Below are 27500 nucleotides of genomic sequence, written 5' to 3'. Positions count from 1 at the left end.
GCATTCATACACGCATACAGACACACACACACACACACACACACACACAAAAATAAACTATCTTCAACTTTGGACCATGAAAAGTCCTCAAGCTTAAGCACTGATACTGACTACACTCTCCATGATCTAATTACTGATTCAAATATCTGTTTCCTTACCTTCTGGAAGGTTTGGGGTACGAAATCTGGCTCCTCATCTGAAAGTGAAGGGAAAATTGTTCAAAAGGCATGTTCACAATGTATATTATCATTCATAACTTGGATTTGTCATTTATCTGAAAGAATTCCATTAATTTACTTATAAATTTTAGTTATTTGGTTTCTTCTTTTTTTGTAGAATGGGATATATCATTGATGTACTATAACTTTTACAATGTTGCTGTTTAAAATAGCTACAGAGAATTCTATACTCTCAGCAAATCAATAAATGTAAAAATAAATAAGTAATTACAGAGATTTGGAATGTAATTCGTGTATATATATATATATATATATATATATATATATTATATATATATATATATATATACTATGCTTAAAAAATCACAGTAGATGCACGTGACGTGACTTTATTAAATAAGCGAATACCACAGGAAAATGATAGTCAGAAATCCAAGCGATTTCGTCTTTACTAAGACATTGTCAAGGAGCGCATGAAATACAATTGGAGAGAAAGGTCTCTGGTACACAACAAGATCTAGAATACCAGATGGTTAATTGTCAAAAGGGTAAAAATTAAAAGAGATAATCCAGGATTATCGGATATCACACGGTCACAAACCTAAACAGATTTGACCCTAACCGAAATTACAAAGTATCTTTACAGTCCAAAACATGTAAAAACTAAATATATTAATTTTGTTGCCTATATTTCTCTACAACTTTTTTCATTATGAAAGCATCAATTTTAAATAAACCAAGACTTAAATTTAGAACATTTCTATTATTTGACTTGATGAAACAAGATTCAATGATATTCCTTTTAACTGTCATTACATGGGATTAAGGCTCTTGCTTGACTCCAGTTAATAGGATGCTCTAAATCTCTCATATGTACGAATAATGCATTCGATATTTGCCCAGTTCTCACAGAATATTGGTGCTGTTTGAGACGTTGTGAAAGAGATTTGCCGGTCTGTCCGTAATAGACTTTATCACACTTTTTGCAAGGAATTTCATATATGCAGCCTGGAAGATCTTTAGATTTTTTGATTACTAAACTCTTGACATTAATATTACTGAAAACAACATTTATGTTAAAAAGCTTTAAAATCCTAGGAATATCTAAAAACCTTTCATCATAAGGTAATTTTAGAATGTTATGCTTACTAAATTCAAGTTTGTCATTAGTTGAATAAAATGTTTTTCTAGCTCTTTTCCATGCCACATCTACTAAAGTCCTTGGGTATTTAAGTTTCAATGCAATATCATAAATAGTTTTAATTTCAGCGTCAATAAACAGCGGGCTACAGACACGTAAAACCCTTAGGTACATCCCAGAAAAAACAGATAATTTAACATTTTGATGGTGATTGGAGTAGTAATGAACAAAAATGGCAATGTTAGTTGATTTCCGAAAGACTGAAAAGGTAAAATTTCTATCATTTCTATGGACAGTTACATCAAGAACTAATGATTGGTCTGATAGGGTTATTGAACTTCCATTTTAATAAACAAATTAAATACATTTTGAAGGGCTTGGACCATTCAACTGAACAGTTTACACCGCAATGCGCCTCCCTACCTTATATGTATGGTTTAGTCAAGACAAATAAAATCAATAACCCTATCAGACCAATCATTAGTTCAGTGGGCTCAGTTACGTATAATTTATCTAAATGGCTTGTAAAGATTCTTACTCCTTTGGTAGGAAACATTTCTAACACTAATGTTAAAAACAATGTTGATTTTATAAACAAATTGAATAGTTTAAATTTGAATTTTGATTTTAATATGGTTAGTTTTGATGTCGCTTTATTTACAAAAGCGCCTGTAGATGATTTACTTGAATATTTGGAGGATGAATTAGAACGTCATGACATTCCCTTAACTGTAGCAAACCTCATTAGTCTCATAAGATTATGTATCAAAGATAGTAAATTTTGTTTTAATGGGGAATTTTTTGTACAAAAGTTTGGCATGGCTATGGGTAATCCCTTATCTCCTGTCCTTAGCAATATTTACATGGAATTATTTGAGACAAAACTCTTACAAAGAATTTTGCCCCAAAAAGTTATATGGTTTGGGTATGTGGATGATATTTTCTGTATTTGGCCAGTTCACGAAAATCTCCAGGAATTCCTTAATAATCTCAATAATTTAGTCCCTTCTATAAAATTTACTGTAGAAGAAGAAAGAAATTGTAATTTGAATTTTCTTGATGTAACTGTCCATAGAAACGATAGAAATTTCACCTTTTCAGTATTTTGGAAATCAACTAAGATTGCCTCTTTCGTTCATTACTACTCCAATCACCATCAAAATGTTATATTCTCTGTTTTTTCTGGGATGTTCCTAAGGGCTTTACGTGTCTGTAGCCCACAGTTTATTGACGCTGAGATTAAAAGTATTTATGATATTGCATTGAAACTTAAATACCCAAGGACTTTTGTAGATGTGGCATGGAAAAGAGCTAGAAAAACATTTTATTCAACTAATGACAAACTTGAATTAAGTAAGCATAACATTCTAAAATTACCTTATGATGAAAAGGTTTTTAGATATTCCTAGAATTTTAAAGCTTTTTAACATAAATGTCGTTTTCAGTAATATTAATGTCAAGAGTTTAGTAATCAAAAAATCTCCTAAAGATCTTCCAGGCTGCATATATGAAATTCCTTGCAAAAAGTGTGATAAAGTCTATTACGGACAGACCGGTAAATCTCTTTCACAACGTCTCAAACAGCACCAATATTCTGTGAGAACTGGGCAAATATCGAAGGCATTATTCGTACATTTGAGAGATTTAGATCATCCTATTAACTGGAGTCAAGCAAGAGTCTTAATCTCATGTAATGACACAGTTAAAAGGAATATCATTGAATCTTGTTTCATCAAGTCAAATAATAGAAATGTTCTAAATTTAAGTCTTGGTTTATTTAAAATTGATGCTTTCATAATGAAAAAAGTTGTAGAAAAATATAAGCAACAAAATTAATATATTCAGTTTTTACATGTTTTGGACTGTAAAGATACTTTGTAATTTCGGTTAGGGTCAAATCCGTGTGATATCCGATAATCCTGGATTATCTCTTTTAATTTTTACCCTTTTGACAATTTACCATCTGGTATTCTTGATCTTGTTGTGTACCTGAGACCTTTCTCTCCAATTGTATTTCATCCCCTCCTTGACAATGTCTTAGTAAAGACGAAAGTGCTTGGATTTCTGACTATCATTTTCCTGTGGTATTTGCTTATATATATACTATATGTATGTATGTATGTATTATAGGTTTTTCATTCAGTAACTTACGCGTTCCAGGTTGGCATATGCCCCACTGGGTTACAGAACCGTGGAGGTCAACTCGCACGGCACAACTCGGCGGAACGTCTTCGATCGGCGTAATACACTCATTGTGGAACTTCCCTCTGTATTTGAAAGGCATCACACACACCTCATTGGTGATTGTCTTGATGTGTTTGCAATCATCTGGAGGTTTAGAAAAAAATATTAATATATATATATATATATATATATATATATATATATATATATATATACATATATATAATATTATATATATATATATATATATATATATATAATATGTATATATATATATATGTATAGTATATATATATATATATATATATATATATATATATATAATATATATATATATATATATATATATATATATATATATATTATATAACATCCTCATCACTTTTGTATCTGATGGAGACTGGCTGATTGATACCTCCAGCTCTTAATCCCTTGCGAGTGTCAATACATATATATATATATATATATATATATATATATATATATATATATATATATATATATATATATGTGTGTGTGTGTGTGTGTGTGTGTGTGTGTGTGTATATATATTGCTACTAATTTCCTTTCTTCACCTGCTTTACAATCCATCTCCTTCCTTAATCAACTGTTATAAATTATTTTAAAAAATCAACAACCATTCTTACAATATTATTCTTCCGTTTTACACTCAGCTCCAAAACCTACCAACTGGTGACATTCACTTTTATATTTCCTTTAATTAAAAACTCATTCAAACTTTCCCCAGTCTCTGCAGCATCTTTTCACTGTCACCATCTGACAGAGTCATCGGCCAAACACATCAGCTACTCCACACTCATTTCAAAAGATTTCTCTTGTCCAGTCCTTGGGATAATTTGTTGGGCAGAAACTGATGGATAAACTGTCTCCTTTAAGCCTTCGAGACACCGGTAAAGTAAGCTAGTATCATGTATTAATAAGCAAAGCTAACACTTAGTAAGTTTATATCAAATCTCTTTTCTCATTACCTTCTGTTTCTTCTTTCGAGTGAACACCATCATATTCTTTGGTAGCTTGAATTTCAAGTCAGTTGCCCCTGTGGTGGGCTTGTTCCATATGAATATGATTCATCTTTTTCTTCTGAATAATAATAATAATAATAATAATAATAATAATAATAATAATAATAATAATAATAATAATAATAATAATAATAATAATAATAATAATAATATTGGAAGGAGACCCTCTTTCAAACAAGTTTTATTGAAAGATATTGCTGCATCAGCTGCATTCAACTTGTAAATAGTCTTCTCTATTTTTCTAATAATAGCTTTCTCTCTGCTACTACGACTGGCGAGTATTGCGCCGATATTACTCATCAGGAGGAGTCAATTTCGGGGATATTGCTTAAAATATATTTATTTGTCACAGTAAATGAACGAATAGATTAAAATATAAGTCGATCTAGTGGCCAACGTTTCTCTCAGTATCATCCGAGCATGATCACGGCAGTGGGTCGGAGTAGACTGTAGGTGCTGTCAGGATCTACTCAATATATAGCGGCATGGTCAGCAGGGGGTCAACCGCTAGCTGCGTTTTCATTGGCTGGTGCCGCAACGCGCTCCAGCTATTGGCTGAAGGAGGTTTTCTTCAAGACGCTTCTCGTCGTTGAAGGTCGCGTTGTTGCAGCCTAACAGACCGTCGAGGCTGGGGCATGACTTCCCTGGGCACCCCAGCAGCCAATGACAACGCGAGCCGTCGTGACACAACGCCCAGGGAAGTCATGGCCCAGCCTCGACGGTCTGTTAGGCTACAACAGCGCGACCTTCAACGACCAGAAGCGTCTTGAAGAAGACTTCCTTCAACCAATAGCTGGAGCGCATTGCGCCACCAGCCAATGAAAATGCAGCTAGCGGTTGACCCCCTGCTGACCTGCCGCTATAGATTGAGTAGGTCCTGACAGCATCTATTTCGTCGATCCCTACCACTAACGATCGGCGCTTTTTTTTTCTATTATCGATTAATGAAATATGGTACTTGAACTCAATAGATTTATGTGCTTTTTTTCCGTTTTCCTACGACGATAAATTTTTCGATTTCCTTACTGGCCACCTCTGACTCTCCAGGACTCGCTACTATTGATCTTTATCTTCTACTAATGGGTACTTTAGGGTTTAAAGGGGTTTGTAACCTCGCCTATTCACCCTTCCTTTCACCTTTGAATTCATAACATTCCACCTGCATATTCCATAGAGATCATAAATAAAAAGCTCGCCACAAATCCTTAAATCACCAATGCACCTAAAAATAATTCAAATGACCTACGGGCTGCTCATTAGCTAAAGCCCGTGCTGGCATAAAGCCAGCTTAATACTCAAACAACAACAACAACAGCACATCTACAGTCTACTCCAACCCACTGCCGTGATCATGCTCGGATGATACCGAGAGAAACGTTGGCCACTAGATCGACTTATATTTTAATCTATTCGTTCATTTACTGTGACAAATAAATATATCTTAAGCAATATCCCCGAAATTGACTCCTCCTGATGAGTAATATCGGCGCAATACTCGCCAGTTGTAGTAGCAGAGAGAAAGCTATTATTAGAAAAATAGAGAAGACTATTTACAAGTTGAATGCAGTTGATGCAGCAATATCTTTCAATAAAATAATGATAATAATAATGATAATAATAATAATAATAATAATAATAATAATAATACTGTATTTCACATTACTTTCTGTTGTTTTCAAATGAACACCATAATAATCTTTGGAAGCTTGTATTTCAAGTTAGTGACCCCTGTGGTGGGACTGTTCCATATGAATAGGGTTCATCTTTTGAATAATAATAATATGCTTACTATAATGGGCGTAATGTCTGTTCGTCCGTCGGCCATTCAATCACGGCCAAACGGCTAGTCCGATGGATATGAAACTTGGCAGGGTTATGGTGGGGATCCCTAAGATGGTTTGTAAGGAGGTTTCATTCTACCTCACCCGCCCCACTTCCGAAGGGGGTGGGGGTGAGAAGGGATTCCCTGAAACGGAGCTGCTTCTGCCCGTGAAACGAGGCAGGTTATGACCGTAGACTTAGTGACTTAACGAATTTTTATACATAATTTTTGTATACGTATATGTTTGGTAGTAATAATAATAATAGTAATATAAGCTTCTATCACTGAGGACTCACGTTCATGGTCTTTGTCCAGGGGGCTGACGAGGATTGGGGAGCCCGTTGGTATCTCAGGGAATGCTTCAAAAGCCAGATGTCCTTCGTCGTCTGCACTGCCTGGTTGAACACTAGCTCCAGGGATTCCTACATGGCTGCCTCCACCTGGACGAGCTGGAAAATGTCAATATAAGATTCATTCTCTGGGGGAGGTTGGTCGGAAAGGGTATCAGATCTCGTCCCGTAGGATTCCACAGGGTAGGAAGTCATAAAATGTCACATTTAAAACTGATTTGATTCTGATATATATACATATATACATACATACATATATATATATATATATATATATATATATATATATATATATATATATATATATATATATATATATATATATATATATATATATATATATATATATATATATATATATATATGTATGTATGTATTATGTATATATATATACTATATATACACAGTAAAACAGCCTTTCGTGTCTCAAAGAAAAAGACCAAATAGAGAGACTTTCAAACTGGTACCTCACTGCAGCCCAGCCCTGAAGAAAACTAGAAGAAAAAAATGGTTTGACTTCGCCAAAAAAAAAAAAAAAAAAAAAAAAAAAAACCTACACAAAAACGCCACATTTCCTTCGTAAGATAAAGAAAAATCCTGGCGCAGTTTTTCCAGAGATTTATTGAAAATTGGACGTAATTAGCCCAGACATCTATAGGCTACGCGCATGAGGAACTGTACTCTGGGAATCTCTCCCCTGGGGCCAATATGATTATATTTCGGTAGTCGTGCATATTTTTCCCCTTGGCAACCAGCCGGGTCGTAACATGTTGTAATCTAAATTAGCTCTTTTGATATACTCCATACAGTAACGCCCGTTTTTGGCTTATCTTAACGACCCAACGCTCCTCCCCCACCCCACCCTTCTGCTGGGGGTTTACGCATGATGGAATGTTGGAGATATCCTACCATTCCCTTTTTTATATTTTTTTCTTTTAACAATTCGAGAAAAAACTTGAGACATTTACTCCTCTTCATCGAGAATGATTACTTTCTACATCACTTAGAAGTGAGCATTCACCACTACAGTGGCGTGAATCTCTTAAATCACAGCTAGAAATGGAGAAAAGATTTTGTTAAACTCTGTCCGCTTGGCTGCCAAATATCAAGGTCGTTGGAAAATTGTTCTCCGGAGATATCATGCATACACGTAGTCAGTAGTCACGTGATCAAAGAACAGAGAGCAGGCTTGAAAGTAAAGGCAGAAACAATATAATAAAAGAACAAAGTAATAAGGTACACAAACAGAATTTACCAAAATCCAAGTAAGAAGCTTGCCAATATATTCTTTTTATAAAGGGGAAGAAACAATTAGTAAAAAAAATAATGGTAAGTAATGCATGCAAGTAGAATTTGCCAATATCCGAGAAATAGGACTGTCAATTTTTGTTTTCAAACATGGGCAGAGACGCAATGAAATAAAAATAAAATAATTGTAGTTAGCTATGCAAAAAATCCATGGAATTGGACTGTCAATTTTGGGGGCAGAGGAAAACATAATAATAATAATGATAATAATAATCATAGTAATGATTGTAAGTAACGCATGAAAGCAGACTTTACCAAAACCCTTAGATAAGCATGCCAATAATTTTCAACAGCACAGAAACAATGAAAAAACAAAAAACAAAATAACAAAGGTAGGTAACATACACGAGCAGACTTTGGCAAAATCCATGCAAGATATATGGAACTCATTTACCCACATTCAAGAGCGTGTATGACTGTGAGACGTGACATATAAAACTATTTTGAATACTTTCTAAGGCGATTTCATTTCCCCAAACCTCACCCTACCCCAGAAAGGATTCCAAAATAACCTAACCTGGTTGAGACTCATCCAATCCGATGCAGTAACCCCAGTCACGCTTCCTCCTGTCGTCATCCACGGCCGTGGCACACCAGGCTCTGAAGGAGTTGTTGAATGTGCAGCTGCGGTAGGTCCTGCCTCCGTACCGGAATGGGAACACGCAGGGTGCCCCGAATTCTGTCCTCACTTCCCCTGAAGTAGAAAGGACCCAAGGGAATTCTGATGTAATGTGCATCTTTGTGATTATCATATGGGACTCTTTATTCAACGTTCATTCTTCTTGAATAAAATGGGACCTTTAATTTAATCTATTTTTTTTTCTGAATACATACAACGGGAATCTTAATTCAATGTTTATTCTCTCTGGATACCATGGGACTCTTAATTCAATGTTTATCATTTCTGAATACAGTGGAACTCTTAATTCAATGTTTATCTCTTCTGGATACCATGGGACTCTTAATTCAATGTTTATTTTTTCTGGATACCATGGGACTCTTAATTCAATATTTATTCTTTAGGGATACCACGGGACTCTTAATTCAATATTTATTCTTTCTGGATTCCATGGGACTCTTAATTCAATATTTATCTTTTCTGGATTCCATGGGACTCTTAATTCAATATTTATCTTTTCTGGATACCACGGGACTCTTAATTCAATATTTATCTTTTCTGGATTCCATGGGACTCTTAATTCAATAGTTATCTTTTCTGGATTCCATGGGAATCTTAATTAAATATCTATCTTTTCTGGATACCATGGGAATCTTTTCTTATATTAATTCTTTACTCTATTCAATGGAAATATCTATCTTTTCTGGATCCATGGGATCTTAATTCAATATTTATCTTTTCTGGGTTCATGGTGGGACTCTTAATTCAATTAATATTTACTTTTCTTTTTCTGGATTCCATGGGAATCTTAATTAAATATCTATCTTTTCTGGATATGGGACTCTTAATTCAATATTTATCCTCTCTGGATACCATAGGACTCATAATTCAATATCTATTCTTCCCGAATAAATGTGGGTCTGTTAATTTAATTTTCGTCCTTTCTTTTATGTTAATTCTTCAAATAATCTTTCAATTTGTGCACGTGTCCCCAGAAATCAAAATAACAGGATAATTATACTTTCAAAAATGTCATGAAGTACATATGCGTAAGAAAAAGATACCATTGTGTTTAAGTCACAAGATTATTAATTCCTTATATCCAATTCATAAAAGAACACCAACTCTGTGTATACATACCTGGTAAAAGCAACATCATTTCTGAAAAAAAAGATAATATTCTATATTAATAAATCTGTAAATTTTATTCTAAATACAATTATCCTTCATCATACATTCCTTGCGATGTCTTCGAATTAGAGAAAAATAATATTAAACTAATCTATTGGGAAACTGACGTTATTCCATTAGTACCAAACAATGATCTTTCCTTTTGGTCTTAAATTCATAACAAAATTAAATTCACTGTTATTTCATTACTCTGTAATTATAATTTCGTTATGAAAACAGACCTTTGAAAGACATTTCACCATAATTCATGAAAATCATTTGTTGTATCAAAAATCCATAATTATATCAGGTATTCGAGAGTTTTTTTTCTGAACGTTTACGATTATGTACAGTGGACCCCGCCTATTTGCGGTTCTGGATTCGCGGGTTTTTCTGTGGAACGTATAACCCCATTATTCGCGGAAAGCTCGTCTATTCGCGGAACTTTTCATACAGAATTATTCTCGTGACTGAGTGTATTTTTTATAACAAAACTATTAAAATGGTCAGTTATAAGCATTTTTAGAGGGGTGTCGAGTATTCGCAGGGGGTTGTGGTACCTATCCCGCGTGAATCCCGGGGGTCCAATGTAATAGTTTATTGATATATATACTGAAATTCTGAATTCTTAATATAAAATAATTAGATCAAAACATTGCGATTGCTTTTTTTTTAGCAACGACTTCATTACTACCTCTGAGCAATTAGTTCAATAAAATGACAATTATAAAATGCTATTTCGTAATTTTATATAAAGAATTACAACATGAAAAGTAGATTGTGAAATAGATATCTCTGCATCTTACCATTTAGTTTATTATACACAAATAATTATAATATGATATTAATTCTATAATGAGTTACAGCATGTAGATTGTGACATGGATTTCTCTGCGTCTTTGCATTTAGTTCAATAAACCAAAAAATTTGACATGCTATTTCGTCATTCTATAACGAATTACAACATGAAAAGATGGTGAAATGGTATGAAGTCATTCTATAATGAATTACAACATGCAGACTGTGAAATGGATCTAGCATTTAGTTCAATAAAAAAAATTATAATATGCTATTTCATCATTCCATAACGAATTACAACATGAAAAGAAGTTGGTGAAATGGTATTAAGTCATTCTATAATGAATTACAACATGTATATTTTGTGAAATGGATTTAGCATTTAGTTCAATAAAACATAAATTTTAACATGCTAGTTCGTCATTCTATAATGAATACAACAAGAAAAGAATATGATGAAATGGTATTACGTCATTCTATAATGAATTACCACATGTATCTTTGAAATGGATTTAGCATTTAGTACAATAAAACAAAAATTATAACATGCTATTTCGTTATTCCAGATGAATTACATGAAAATAAGATGGTGAAAAGGATCTTATCAGTAAAACGTACCCCAGTCGTGTGGGCAGAAGTCGATCTCAACAGACCTTCCGGATTTGTCGACCTTAGTCGCGCAAAATGGTTTTTTGAATTCGGCCGTCGTGATGCAACCCTTTGAGGTTACGCCTTTGTAAGTGAAGGGGAAAATACACTTCTTGCCCTTCTCCGTGGTCACTGTGAACTTGCTCCTATCTGGTGGTGGGAAATGTAAGAAAGATAAAACATAACATGATTAAAATGGATGGAGATATAAATGTTACAAGTGACAGTCACACGATGGAGTAATTAAAGTAATATACTGTATGTCTTTTTGTATAAATGAATGGGGTATGTATATATATATATATATATATATATATATATATATATATATATATATATATATATATATATATATATACACACACACACACATATATAATATATATATATATATATATATATATATATATATATATATGCTTTAAATAATCACAGTTGATACACGTTCTTCCTTCTATAAGCGAATACAACAGGAGAATGACAGGCAGAATGTCAATACCAATCGCTTTCGCATTCATTCAGGCAATTGTTGAGCACAACACAAAATTGATGAATAAAGGCGAAAGCGCTTGGTATTGACTTTCTTCCTATCATTTTCCTGTGGTATTTGCTTATATATATCATATATATACTTCACAAAATAAAAAAATAACTATTTGGGAAACTCACCCCATTCTTCAGAACATGGCCCATGGGAGACTAGGTCCTTGTTTTGGTCGACTGCTGTTGCGCAGAACGGCCTGTTGGAACCGGTCTGTATGCAGCCAAAGTACTGCCCGCCATTATATCTGTATGAGTTCACACACTTCTGCTTGTCTTGCGTGTGTACTGGCGGTAAGTAACCTGCAACAATATATATATATATATATATATATATATATATATATATATATATATATATATATATATATATATATTTCTGACTCACACCAGGATCGAACACCAGCCTCTCAAATGAAAGGCCAGGCCGTTACCAATTGACCCACACAAGGGTGTGCGTGAATATGTACGATGATTTATTCATATCTTCATTTATTAATGTATTCAATAATTTATTTACAAAACATTTTTTTAATTTATGTTGAATACTTTAAAAGAAAGTATCTATATTTCTTACCGTCTAAAGGAGGTATGGCCTTATCTGTAATAAAAAATGAAAAATAAATATAATGATTATTACGACATACGACATGACATCGCTGTAAAATATGACGTCAGAAAACATGACGTCATTGTGAAATTATGAGCATGACGTTATATCACTGTAAAATTATGTGTTACATGGCGTTACTGTAAAATATTAAGTATAACGTCACTATAAAATTATCAGTATAAATTGATATCACTGTAGAATTATGATGTGTGACATGACGTCACTGTAACATTTCAAGTGTGACGTTACTATAAAATATGACTTCAGAGTATATGACATCACTATAAAACTATGACTTCAGAGTATAAGACATCACTATAAAACTACGACGACAGAGGACATGACGTGATAGCACTCTAAAATTATGATGTATGACATAACATCACTGAAATATGATGTCAAAAGACATGATGTCCCTATAAATTACAACGTATGACATGAAATCACTATAAAAATATGGCGTCAGAAAACATGACATTACAGCAAAATTATGACTTCAGAAAACATGCCATCACTAGAAAACATGACGTCAGAAAACACGATGTCACTACAAAACGTGACGTCAGAAACATGACATCACTGAAAAATCAAGACTTCAGAAAACATGCCATCCCTGCAAAACATAACGTCAGAAAACACGCCATCACCAAAACACATGACGTCAGAAAACACGACGTCACCACAAAACATGACGTCAGAAAACATGCCATCACCACAAAACATGACGCCAGAGAACATGCCATCACAACAAAACATGACGCCAGAAAACACGACATCACTACGAAACATGACGTCAGAACATCAATGACCTTTCCAAACTGCCAAAATCGAAAAACTTCAGTAAAACATGCCAGCATCACCAAAAACATCGCACGCAGATAACACGACGTCACCACAAAACATAACGTCAGAAAACACGACATCACCGTACAAACATGACGTCGCGTTGAAGCACTCACCCCAACCGTCGACACAGTCGTCTCTCTCGACCAGCACTCGGTTACCGTCGACTTTTGTGGCGCAGAAGGGCCTACTGGTGCTGCCGCTGATCCCTCCACCACCAACGACGCAGCCATGATACTCCTTGCCCATGAAGAAGAACGGGATCACGCACCTCCTTCCCCCCACCGTTTTTATGTCCCTGATGGGACCCCCAGCAACTGATTTGTGTGACAGAATGACAGAGGTTTTATGTATAAATATCATACATTTCAACAGGTGACAAATAAGAGGCGGGGTGTAGGTCCTGACCGGTTTCGATTTTATTTCAATGGCTTGGAAATAAAGTCGAAACCAGTCAGGACCTATACACCCCGCCTCTTATTTTCCACCTGTGGAGATGTGTGATAAATGAATCACGTGCTGAAGTGATTATAATCAGCATATATAAATATATAAATACATAAATAAATAAATATAAATATAATCTTGTAAATTCTCATGATGGAGACGAAGATGGCAACAGTATTGGATTAATTACACAAAAGGGAAAAATGTTCAAAAAACGAAAATACTCACGAGGTGGTGATGCTAAAGGCTTGACTGCAAGAAGAGATGGGAAATAGTAAATATTAATATCAAAAGGGAAATATATTTATTTTCTGTTACATAAATATTAACGAGATCTTTGATATTGAGACTCAAGTTTAAGATCTTATTTACTCCTTATCATCTGTAATTAGTAAACATGAACACGGGCTATATGCGTTACATAGCTGTCTAATATGATATCTATATATATATATATATATATATATATATATATATATATATATATATATATGTGTGTGTGTGTGTGTGTGTGTGTGTGTGTGTGTGTGTACAGTATCTAAATATATGCATATATATCATCTTAACCCACAAATCAATCAATTAAAGTGAAAACAATACCTCACATAGAGAGAAAATGGGAAAAATATTTTAAAAATCTTGATTAAAGAAAACAGGAAACCACACCAATGCATTATTACACTTACACCAGTCCAGTGGACAGTATCTCCTCTCGAGCAAGTTCAGCTCGCTGTCGACTTTCGTGGCGCAAAACGGTTTCTCGTGCCCTTCGCTGACGCAGCCGTTCTGCAGGGCGCCCTTGTAGCGGAACGGTAGTACGCAATACTCACCCGTCAGAGTCAGAACCTTCAGCGGAGTCACTGTGGAGGGATGCTGGTTGAAATACAACTGCACATATATACATAAATACATATAAACAGATATACACGAGCATAGTGTTATACCAATTATTGCTGTGGTATTACTGTATATATATATATATATATATATATATATATATATATATATATATAGTATATATATATATATATATATATATATATATATATATATATATATATATATATATATATATATATATATATATAGATCTATATATATATATATATATATATATATAATATATATATATATATATATATATATATAGTCTATTATATATATATATATATATATATATATATCTATATATATATATATATATATATATAGATATATAGATATATATATATCTATATATATATATATATATATATATATATATATATAGATAGATATATATATATATATATATATATATATATATATATATATATATATATATATATAGATCTATAAATATATATTGTATATATATATAGATCTATAAATATATATTGATATATATATATAGAGATATATATATATATATATGATTATATATATATAATATAATATTAGTATAGATATACTATCTATGATATTATATAGATATCAATAATTAATAATTAGATATATACTATATATATAAATATATATATGAATATAATAATATATATAGTAATTAATATTATATTATAGATAAATAAATTATATATATATATATATTATATATATATAGGTATATTATAGATAGATATATAATAGATAGAATTATATTTATATATAATGATATACATATATAGCTTATATCGATAATATAGATTATATTATATATAATAGATATAGATATACATTAATATGATATAGATAGATTATATATAGATATATATATATATATAATTATATTATTATCTAGATATATAGGTTATATTATAATATATATGAGACTAATAAATATCTATAGATATTTATATATCTAATATATATATAGATATATTTGATATATATACTATAATATATTATATTATTATATAGATATATTATATATATATGTACTATCCTATATATATATATAAATAATATATAGGTATATCTAAAACATAATATATTATATAATATATATATATATAATAGATATATTATTATATATATATATAGATAATATATATAGTATACACATTTATATATATCATTATATATATATATATATAGATATATATATATCTATTATCATATAATATATATATAATAGATATATATATATACTATATACTTAATATTATATATCTATATATATATATATATATAAATAATATAAGATATAATATATATAATATAAATATATATATATATTACATACGTGCACCTAATGTGTGAATGAAGTCCAAAAAACGTCTTAATACATAAAAAAAAAAAATTTTATTCTTATAATAAAATTAAGCTTTATTTTTTAAAGCAGATGAAAGACGAATAATAAATTAAATATATTAATAAACAAAGTTTTTTATAATAAACAAAATAAAAAAACTGTATTTTGTAGCATTGTCGTATCATACACGCCAACGTTACAGAATATTTCACTCAATACAAATAATACAGAATATAACCAAAATCCAAAACATTTACATACTACAACGAACTGTTGTTGGTAATCTGAAAAAAAAAGTTAAAAATAAGTAAAAAAAACGATGTTTAACTTTTTTATCATGGGTGTATTAAAAACCAATTGGCGTTTTAAATGGTTAGTTACAGGGTCACTGAAGCATTAACTCAAGAGAGAAAAGTTTTATATCAAAAGTTTTAAAAGTTATATATATATATATATATATATATATATATATATATATATATATATATATATATATTCATTGAATAGAATGGCTTTCTCACTGTTAACCAGCTTTTTTGAAATTGCTTCATATTTTCTAATTATTTTCTTTACTTCATTGTCCAGGTTACTAATGGACACATAATGGGGTTCTTCCATTTACTCCAGTATTTTTTACATGCGACAGCTGTTTCGTCAACCTATACGTATTGACGTTTTCAAGCGTACTGATACAAATATGAGCCTACATGCGTTTTGTGACGTCATGAGGACGGAAAGGTAGTACAATTGCCAGATACCTAGTTTTAAGTATTTACAAAAGACTATAGTGAAACATAAAATAAGACAAATAAATAAATATGTTAACAACAGAAATTATATGAAAAAGTTGAAAGTAAGTTATTATATACACATTATACATAAATATATATTAATTACATATATGTTTAATTCACTGAAAGTCAGTGTGCGCTCCTGTCAGCGTGTGGGGGTTTTGTTCCACGCGGTGAAGGACTGCCTCCTACACGAGGGCAAGGAACGGTCTGCCTCACGTTGGATGTTAAGGCTGGGACGTTGCATTGCGATGCTGACTGCTTCTGATATCAATAAACGATTGTAGTTGCCTTCCTTGTGTATTATTTTGGTGTTTGTGAGAAGTTCTTGTAATGATGGTTTTTTATTGTGGGTATCCACAAAGTGCTGATGAATGGCGCCTTGGTTTCTGTGGGCCTGCATGCGACGTTTGAGTGTGGTGGTTGTGTGTCCGATATAGCATTTTTGGGGGGACTGACATTGCTCGTCAGCACAGACAAACTGTATACTATATCAGATTTAACCTCTTTCTCCGTCGATGGGGCCGTACTATTTTTCATTACCAAAGAGGCCGTAAGGTTTGGTTTGCAGTAAATCCTTGCTGTTATTTTGTTATATGGCGCTAGGGGGGTGGTTCCTCTTCGCAGTATACCAAGGATGGCTTTCCTTTCATCTTCGTGGTGTTTGTTGTATGGTATCTGATGGTATATCACTATTTCTTTGTCTTTGTCTTGTGTGTTGTTCCTCGGGGTCGGATTATGGAAAGCCTCTAATCTCTTTTTGACAACTTGCTGGATCATGTCATCTGGATATCCGTTATTTGTGAGCTGTTGAACTCTGTTGATTTCTTCATTAGTCGCTTTCCACGTGGAACAGTGTGTTATGGCACGTTTTATGTATGCATTTACCACAGATCGTTTATATGCATCAGGGCATTCTCCTCTAACATTTAAGCATCTTCCAGCGTCTGTCTTTTTAGTGTATACGGTGGTATTGTATTTGTTGTTCTTTTGGGTCACAAGTACGTCCAAGAAAGGGAGCATCTTCTCATCACTTCTTTCTACCGTAAAATTTAATGTAGAATTTGCTTGGAGTTTATTTACTATTTCTTCTATGTCATTGTCGCCCTTTGTTGTGATGAAGATATCATCAATATATCTCCCATAGATTCTGGGTTTTAGGTGTTCTTCAAATGTGACCTCTTCTGTGTGTGCCATGTATGCGTTTGCAAAACGAAAGAACCCCGAGGGGGGAACCCATTGCCACGCCGTACTTTTGTCGATATATTTCGCCCCTATGTGAGAGGAATGGGGCTTCCTTTGTACATGCTTCCAGCATCTTAAAAGAGATGCTGGAAGCATGTACAAAGGAAGCCCCATTCCTCTCACATAGGGGCGAAATATATCGACAAAAGGACGGCGTGGCAATGGGTTCCCCCCTCGGGGTTCTTTTCGCAAACGCATACATGGAACACACAGAAGAGGTCACATTTGAAGAACACCCAAAACCCAGAATCTATGGGAGATATATTGATGATATCTTTATCACAACAAAGGGCGACAATGACATAGAAGAATTAGTAAATAAACTCCAAGCAAATTCTACATTCAAATACGGTAGAAAGAAAGTGATGAGAAGATGCTCCTTTCTTGGACGTACTTGTGACCCAAAAGAACAACAAATACAATACCACCGTATACACTAAAAAGACAGACGCTGGAAGATGCTTAAATGCTATAGGAGAATGCCCTGATGCATATAAACGATCTGTGGTAAATGCATACATAAAACGAGCCATAACACACTGTTCCACGTGGAAAGCGACTAACGAAGAAATCAACAGAGTTCAACAGCTGCTCACAAATAACGGATATCCAGATGACATGATCCAGCAAGTTGTCAAAAAGAGATTAGAGGCTTTCCATAATCCGACCCCGAGGAACAACACACAAGACAAAGACAAAGAAATAGTGATATACCATCAGATACCATACAACAAACACCAAGAAGATGAAAGGAAAGCCATCCTTGGTATACTGCGAAGAGGAACCACCCCCGTAGTGCCATATAACAAAATAACAGCAAGGATTTACTGCAAACCAAACCTTACGGCCTCTTTGGTAATGAAAAATAGTACGGCCCCATCGACGGAGAAAGAGGTTAAATCTGATATAGTATACAAGTTTGTCTGTGCTGACGGGCAATGTCAGTCCCCCCAAAAATGCTATATCGGACACACAACCACCACACTCAAACGTCGCATGCAGGCCCACAGAAACCAAGGAGCCATTCATCAGCACTTTGTGGATACCCACAATAAAAAACCATCATTACAAGAACTTCTCACAAACACCAAAATAATACACAAGGAAGGCAACTACAATCGTTTATTGATATCAGAAGCAGTCAGCATCGCAATGCAACGTCCCAGCCTTAACATCCAACGTGAGGCAGACCGTTCCTTGCCCTCGTGTAGGAGGCAGTCCTTCAACCGCGTGGAACAAAACCCCCACACGCGGACAGGAGCGCACACTGACTTTCAGTGAATTAAACATATATGTAATTAATATATATTTATGTATAATGTGTATATAATAACTTACTTTCAACTTTTTCATATAATTTCTGTTGTTAACATATTTATTTATTTGTCTTATTTTATGTTTCACTATAGTCTTTTGTAAATACTTAAACTAGGTATCTGGCAATTGTACTACCTTTCCGTCCTCATGACGTCACAAAACGCATGTAGGCTCATATTTGTATCAGTACGCTTGAAAACGTCAATACGTATAGGTTGACGAAACAGCTGTCGCGTGTAAAAATACTGGAGTAAATGGAAGAACCCCATTATGTGTCCATTAGTAACCTGAACAATGAAGTAAAGAAAATAATTAGAAAATATGAAGCAATTTCAAAAAAGCTGGTTAACAGTGAGAAAGCCATTCTATTCAATGAATGTTGTATCCGTGAAAAATTGTGCCCTAGAAGTAATAATATATATATATATATATATATTATATATATATATATATATATATATAGATATATATATATATATTCATATATATATATATATATATATATATATATATATACATATATATATACTATATATATATATATATATATATGATATATATATATAAATAATATCAATGCACAATAGGTGTGTGTAAAATAAATTTCTGACCCCCACTGGTATTGATCCTGGGTATTTCGACCGAAAGGCAAAGACGATACCATCTTATGGGGGTCACCTGTATATATATATATATATATATATATATATATATATATATATATATATGTGTGTGTGTGTGTGTGTATATATATATATATATATATATATATATATATATATATATATATATATATATATATATATATATATATATATAATATATATATATATATATATATGTGGAGAACCTTACACTCCCTAACATATAATTCCCCAACGGACGAGTTCATGAAGGGTCGACTTCCTTACCCCAGTTCAGCGGGCAGTAGTCGAAGGTCAAGGCTTCGTTCTTGTGGTCGACTCGGATGGCGCAAATGAACCCTGACCGATCGCGAAGCGCTACGCATCCGTAGAACTCACGTCCTCTGTACACGAAGGGGAAGACGCAGACTTCTCCTGACGCAGTGATGATTGGCGTCCGGTAGGATACGACTGTGGGAAGAAAATTCATCCGTTTAGATATATATATATATATATATATATATTATATATATATATATATATATATATATATATATATATATATATATATATATATATATATATATATATATATATATATATGTGTGTGTGTGTGTTTCCTTGAAGATGTCTCACAAGCTAAGGTTGAAACTGGTCAGTTTATATATATAGACCAGGTGTTTCATTCCTCCTATTGAAAACTGTGGTATGCGTATGCATTAATGTACTTATGTATAGTATATATATATATATATATATATATATATATATATTATTATTTACTGTTCCCAATTTATGTTCATGAATAAAAATTAATATTTCGATTTCAACAAAAATCTCAATTTTTTACATAAAAAAGAGAAAAACAATCTACTACAAAACTGACCAAAATATACTCATCCCTAATCAACAAATATACTCAGGATTACTCACCGAACTTTCCGGGGCCTGTTGCATCTGCAAAATGGAAATTTAATGTATATTTAAATGTGTATTTTTTTTATCAGCCAAACTGATAAATTTACTTTTCAAAAAACGACGAGCAAAACATATTTCCCGATATGACAAAATATTGGTCTAAATTTCAGAGAGGACAAGGTGTTATCCGACATCTAGTTTACTCGGGGAACGTGCTAAAATCTACAGTCAGATAGAGCGTTGTTTCACCAACGAAAATTAAAATAAATACGCCATATTTTATTAGAAAAAATTTTTCTGTACAATTTAACATGCTTTTTACATTTTCATTCTAATAAAGCATATATATCCTATCCTAAAATTCCTGTGTCTTTAACTCAAAGCGAAACACCTTTTTCAGACCTTTTTAGGCTTTCCTACGCCCCACCCTCCGTCCCCCCCCCCCCCCCCAACAAACCAGAACAAGAACAACATCAAAATAGTTTGTAGGCTTACTCCCCCGAGTGAGCAAAATTTGTTTTTAAGCATATCAAAGAAATACTTAGATTTCTTTCTATATATATATATATATATATATATATATATATATATATATATATATATATATATATACTATATATATATATATATATATATATATATATATATATATGTATAGTATATATATATATATATATATATATATATATATATATATATATATATATATATATATATATATATATATATATATATATATATATATATATATCAGGAAGTAGGTAAATATGCTAGTCAAAACTCTATATAAAAGTCAACCTTAAGACTTTGCTGATCTATTGAATTCGTTTAAAATTCAAAGGAAAAATGTTTTACTAACTATAACCGAAGTAATACCAGATTTCCTTACATATATAAGATAAGAGCAGTTAATCAGAAATCTATTCGTCACAGCTAATCATAAGACGTCTCTCATCCTCTAAATTCACTATAAGATGGAACCACAGCCAACCTGAAGACTGTTCCAATCTGTTAGTCAATCTACGTCTCAAAGGAAGAAGTTCTACTCAAACTAACCAGTGCATTACTTGGTTTCTTCTTGTGTGTATGTTAGGATGCAGATACCTAAAGCTTGAGACATTTCTAATCAGCTAAGTTTACTTACATTTCGAACCAGAAAGCTACATTTTTAAACATTATCTAAACGAGACATTTCTAATCAGCTAAGTTCACTTACATTTCGAACCAGAAAGCTACATTTTTAAACATTATTTAAACGAGACATTTCTAATCAGCTAAGTTCACTTACATTTCGAACCAGAAAGCAATATTTTTAAGCATTATTTAAACGAGACATTTCTAATCTGCTAAGTTCACTTACATTTCGAACCAGAAAGCTACATTTTTAAACATTATTTAAACGAGACATTTCTAATCAGCTAAGTTCACTTTCATTTAGAACCAAAAAGGAATATTTTTAAACATTATTTAAACGACAGGAGAAAAGAGCAAAGAACTGGGAGACACATACTCTTCCCATCCTGGCAAAGGTCTGTTTTCAGCGCCTGCTGGTTGCCATCCACTTTGGTGGCACAGAAGGGCCCGTAGGATTGCACTGTGATGCATCTCTGGTACAGCTTCCCGTTGTAGTAGAATGGGAAGATGCAGAACTCTCCCGACACGGTTTTGGTGGGCGAGACAGTAAACACTAAGGTAAAAAGAGACAAGATAAGAAGGCAGTATAGTTGCAGTCTGTCTACGAGGATGTAACTGTAATGACTAAGGTACAAAGAAACAAAATAAAAAGGAATGTTCGAGACTGCCTTAAGTAGTAGGATTTTTCGAATTGTGTTCGTACATAGCTGGTCATTTTCATAATACTCGAATTGGATTTGTCTAAGAAGTGTGGATATTTAAATCAAATTACGTCTGCCTACGTTAACAGGAATTTTCAAACACATTAAATTAAGAGTATCTAAATACGGGGCATTTTCAAATCAGATAATAAACACTGCCTGCATAACAGAAATGTTTAAATACCCAGTTTAAAAAAATCAAATTAAATGTGAAAACACAAACAAAAGTACTTTTCAAAATAATGAAATAATCTCGGACTTCATGACAGGAATTTTGAAAATAAAAATTTTTCAAACCGGAATTATCAATATATCAAACTGAGTGTGACTAAATACCAAGAGTGTTCATATTGATTAAAAAGAAGTGGCGTTTCAAACTGGAAACTTCAGGAACAATCTCATTAATGACCGCACAAGGTGAATTTAGAAAATAATGAAACCACATAATAAAATGAAAGTTTAGCTTACGAGGTTCTCCTTCTATGGGGGCGTCGGAATCTGCAACACAAAAGAAAAGTATTAATGGTAAAATATCATAACTATCGAAAGTATTTCATTATTTTCATCATTTATCTACAGTGGTGAAAAGAGTATCAATGCCAAAACAAACCAGTATATTTCTAAGAACAAATGATTTAGCAACATTCACTTTGCTTTTGGGTTACACACATCACTGCAAAGGTACCAGAGCCAAATGTATCCTCATTTAAGGTTTCAGCACATAAAAAACATGAGGCTGACATTGTCTAGGTCTCAAATTACTCACACATTTAAGGAATAAGACACAAAATCAAATAATTCTGTAGTGAAAATATAACAGAAATAATTACACAGAATCAGAACAAAATCAGGAATAATTACACAGAATCAGAACAAAATCATGCCTTTGGCGTAATTTGACACTGGGGAAAGAGCTTACAACTTCCCACTGGCAAGAGAGATCTGAAATTTCAAACTGAGAAACTGCAATAACTATTCAATATAGAGCCATGGCCCTTGAAGACTTACCCCAGTCATCTGGACAGTCCTCTCTCTTGGTGAGCTCCCCTTTCGAGTCCACCTCCGTGGCACAGAACGGCTTGGAGGACCCAACCGAAATGCAGCCGTGGTACTGGATGCCCTGGTATGTGAATGGAAGGATGCAAACCTTCCCAGTTACAGTGTTAATCATACTTCCTTCGGCTGTGGAATATTAAAAGGATATGACTTGTTATGTGAAGGATGTTTGGCCTAGTAGTCTACAGATATGCTCAGGGATATAAAAATACATATTTACATACGCAAATATAAACATAATATACATTTGACAAATAAACCAATCAGAAATCCAGAGATATGCGAAAGGGCAGCCAGTAAAATCCTGCTTATATGTATCTCAAAAGCCTTCTAGACAGATATCTGCTTTATTCCTGAAAAGAAAACTACTCAGAGATATAGTCACATCTGCTGAGTTAACTAGTCTTAAATCTGGTTGTTTCTGTAACAAACTAGTTTGAAAACTGGTTTTATATAAAGGATCAACTCATTATCAAATCTACCCACCACATCTGAGACATCAGAAAGCAAGTAAATAATCTAATGTTCAAGATATTTCCGTGATCAACCACTAGATAGGACGTCCTAACAAACAAAAAGATTAGTTCAATGCCTCTACGCAGTGACCTTTTAAAGTTGAAGGTCTTAATTAACTGGCCACCAGGGACGAATTTACTTACGCGCTCCTGGATGCTGGAGGACGTCCTTACGAGGGCTTTCAGTCTGCAGCGGATTCTTCGGCAAATCTGGAAAGTGTTCAAAGTGAGCGTGATTATCATTACTTCAGTTATCCAAACCTTACCCCAGGTAGCCAAATCTTTATCTCCTCAATTATCCGAATCTCTTGACTCATTCATCCGAGCCTTATACCCCGGGTATCGGAACCTTACCCCAGTTACTCGGGCATCTGCCCTTGGTCAAGACGTGGAGGCGTTCGTCGACTGCAGTTGCGCACCAAGGAGGGTCGTTGCCTTCTTTGACGCATCCGTTGTGCATCCTGCCTTTGTGCATGAAGGGGATGATACAAGGGACCCCGATGACTGTGGTGATGTTGATCAGATGCCAAGCTGTGAGTGACGGAGCAGCGACAAAGGAGAAGGACGTTTAGTGCATTCACACTCTTAAATATTTCATAGACAGAAATAAAGTTGTGATTAAACTGACTGGAGTTGTATAATATCAGGAGAGACCGAGAAGTATTAATGCCTTTACTTTTAATATTCATAATGAAGGAGGAAGTCACAGGATTATTACATTATTTTATCAATCATTTTATCATATATAACAAAATTAATTCTTTATTATTCTCATGCACGATTATACAATAATTGTAGTCTCGGCATTTCTTTATATAATGCGAAAGAGGTATTTCCATACCGGTGAATAAATCTGTTAGTTAAAGAAAACAGCTTTCAACGAAATATCCCAGTCACAGCTAACTTATAAAAAAAAATTTGGATTAATGAAGTGTTCTGTTAACTAAGTTAACTAATATATAATCATGCTTTCATTATCTGTTTAATTGTTAGCATTTGAAAACAGCTTTTTGTTTACATATTTATATACACTCACAGATTATCAAACGTCTGCATTCTTTCCAAGGTTCTTTTCAGTCCCACGCTTCTAGCATCTTAAAATGTCCTAAGAAGCACATGGATATCACAAACAAACAAAACTGTAGAAAGTTCGACTTGCAAACAAATAAGCTTTTTCACTTGCCTGTAAAACCGTCTGATCCTGTGCTTGATGAACCAGGGCCTGAGTGATGTGGTGGGTGTACTCCAAATTCACCTGAGAGACAGAACAGTTACTCTTCTGAGAATAGGAATTCTAGAAACTGAGATTCATAATTCTAGATACTAAGAATCATAATTCTAGCTTCTGAGGATAATACTGCTATCTGACAAGCATAATCCTAGCCTCTGAGGATAATAGTGCTATCTGAGAATCATAATTCTAGCTTCTAAGGGCAATTTCTCTCAGAATATGATTCATATCTAGTCTAAGGGAATTCATAATCTATCCTCTAGATCTATTTCTGAAGAGTCATAATCTCTGAGAATTCATAATCTAATCTCCTGAGGGCAATAATACTATCTGAGAATCATAATTCTAGCTTCTGAGAGTAATAATTCTTCCTGAGAATCATAATTCTAACTCCTGAGGGTAATAATTCTTCCTGAGAATAATAATTCTAGCTTCTGAGGGCAATAATACTTTCTGAGAATCATAATTCTAGCTTCTGAGGGTAATAATTCTTCCTGAGAATAACAATTCTAGCTTCTGAGGATAATAATTATGAATCTGAGATTCATAATTCTAGCTTCTGGGGATAATAATTCTTCCTGAGAATCATAATTCTAGCTCCTGAGGTCACTAATACTATCTGAGAATCATAATTCTAACTTCTGGGGGTAATAATTCTTCCTGAGAATCATAATTCTAGCTTCTGAGGGCAATAATACTATCTGAGAATCATAATTCTAGCTTCTGAGAGTAATAATTCTTCCTGAGAATCATAATTCTAGCTTCTGAGGGTAATAATACTATCTGAGAATCATAATTCTAGCTTCTGAGAGTAATAATTCTTCCTGAGAATCACAATTCTAGCTTCTGAGGGTAATAATACTATCTGAGAATCATAATCATAGTTCCTGAGAATAATAATTATCTCTTCTGACCACAATAACTCTATCATCTGAGAATAATCCTTGTGTCTTATGAGAATCATGATTCTAGCTGCTGAGACTCAAAATTCTAGCTTCTGAGAATTAGAGTACAGTAAAAACTGTTAATGCACTACAACAAAATTCAGAAATTAAACAAAAAAGTACATTAACCAGGAACACAACTTCAATTTAAGTAGATGAAGGGTTAACTTAATTAGATGCAAAGTCAATGTAAGTGTATACAAAGCCACTAAAAAAATATTAAATAAATAAAGACCCACTGCTTTACCTTCGTCCAGGACACACACATCCCACTCCAACATGTTCCTCTTCTCGTCCACCTTAGTGGCACACCAGGGCCCGTTCATGCCCTTGGCGGCTGGAAGGCAAGTGTGGACCGTATGGTTCTTCCACACGAAGGGGAACTGGCAGACCCTGTGGTGTTCGGTCGCGATGGTCCTGGTGTAACCTGGATTGAAGGAGGACGTAAAATGAAGGTTGCTATTATTATTATTATTATTATTATTATTATTATTATTATTATTATTATTATTATTATTATCATTATTTTGGTAGAAGACCCTCTTTTAGGCAAATGCTGTTAAAAAGGATGGCAGAATTAAGCGAGTTGATTTTATATATTGTTTTTTCTATTTTCCTTACAATTCGCTTCTCAGGCTCAGCGATGTTTCTGAGTAACTGGCCAATATTCATATTGGGAATTTTCAAAAATTATAAATGCTGAAGGAATCTTTTATTAGAACAAGATATCAGGTCCAGGTTAAGCAGGGGTCGTCGTCAGTTCTGGTATTATTCCGTAGGCGTAGTCCAGTTCGGGCCGGGGTCGTCTTAGGTTTAAACCTAAGACGACCCCAGCCCGAACTGGACTACGCCTACGGAATTATACCTGAACTGACGACGACCCCTGCTTAACCTGGACCTGATATCTTGTTCTAATAAAAGATTCCTTCAGCATTTATAATTCTTGAAAATTCCCGATATGAATATTGGCCAGTTACTCAGAAACATCGCTGAGCCTGAGAAGCGAATTGTAAGGAAAATAGAAAAACAATATATAAAATCAACTCGCTTAATTCTGCCATCCTTTTTAACAGTATTATTATTATTATTA

The 27500-nt window shown here is 33.3% G+C and overlaps 1 protein-coding gene across 1 annotated transcript in view; it reads right to left on the bottom strand.

Moving 5' to 3' along the window:
- LOC135209201 (uncharacterized) overlaps positions 1 to 27500 on the bottom strand; it is a 70038-nt gene that overhangs the window by 1173 nt on the left and 41365 nt on the right. The window contains exons 19-39 of the mRNA XM_064241884.1: positions 26658 to 26837; positions 25419 to 25490; positions 24590 to 24766; positions 24380 to 24445; positions 23673 to 23846; positions 23133 to 23162; positions 22340 to 22516; positions 20845 to 20868; positions 20200 to 20382; positions 16198 to 16219; positions 14392 to 14567; positions 13934 to 13957; positions 13375 to 13575; positions 12380 to 12403; positions 11932 to 12105; positions 11233 to 11412; positions 9787 to 9807; positions 8545 to 8721; positions 6666 to 6818; positions 3472 to 3648; positions 159 to 196 (exon numbers count right to left, since the gene is read on the bottom strand). Of these exons, the coding sequence (XP_064097954.1) occupies positions 159 to 196; positions 3472 to 3648; positions 6666 to 6818; positions 8545 to 8721; positions 9787 to 9807; positions 11233 to 11412; positions 11932 to 12105; positions 12380 to 12403; positions 13375 to 13575; positions 13934 to 13957; positions 14392 to 14567; positions 16198 to 16219; positions 20200 to 20382; positions 20845 to 20868; positions 22340 to 22516; positions 23133 to 23162; positions 23673 to 23846; positions 24380 to 24445; positions 24590 to 24766; positions 25419 to 25490; positions 26658 to 26837 (2450 nt within the window). The remainder of the gene's footprint in view (positions 1 to 158; positions 197 to 3471; positions 3649 to 6665; positions 6819 to 8544; positions 8722 to 9786; positions 9808 to 11232; positions 11413 to 11931; positions 12106 to 12379; positions 12404 to 13374; positions 13576 to 13933; positions 13958 to 14391; positions 14568 to 16197; positions 16220 to 20199; positions 20383 to 20844; positions 20869 to 22339; positions 22517 to 23132; positions 23163 to 23672; positions 23847 to 24379; positions 24446 to 24589; positions 24767 to 25418; positions 25491 to 26657; positions 26838 to 27500) is intronic.

The sequence above is a fragment of the Macrobrachium nipponense genome, chromosome 37 (genome assembly GCF_015104395.2).
Source record: "Macrobrachium nipponense isolate FS-2020 chromosome 37, ASM1510439v2, whole genome shotgun sequence".
Taxonomy (NCBI): Eukaryota; Metazoa; Arthropoda; class Malacostraca; order Decapoda; family Palaemonidae; genus Macrobrachium; species Macrobrachium nipponense.
This window is presented reverse-complemented; position numbering and strand designations above follow the sequence as displayed.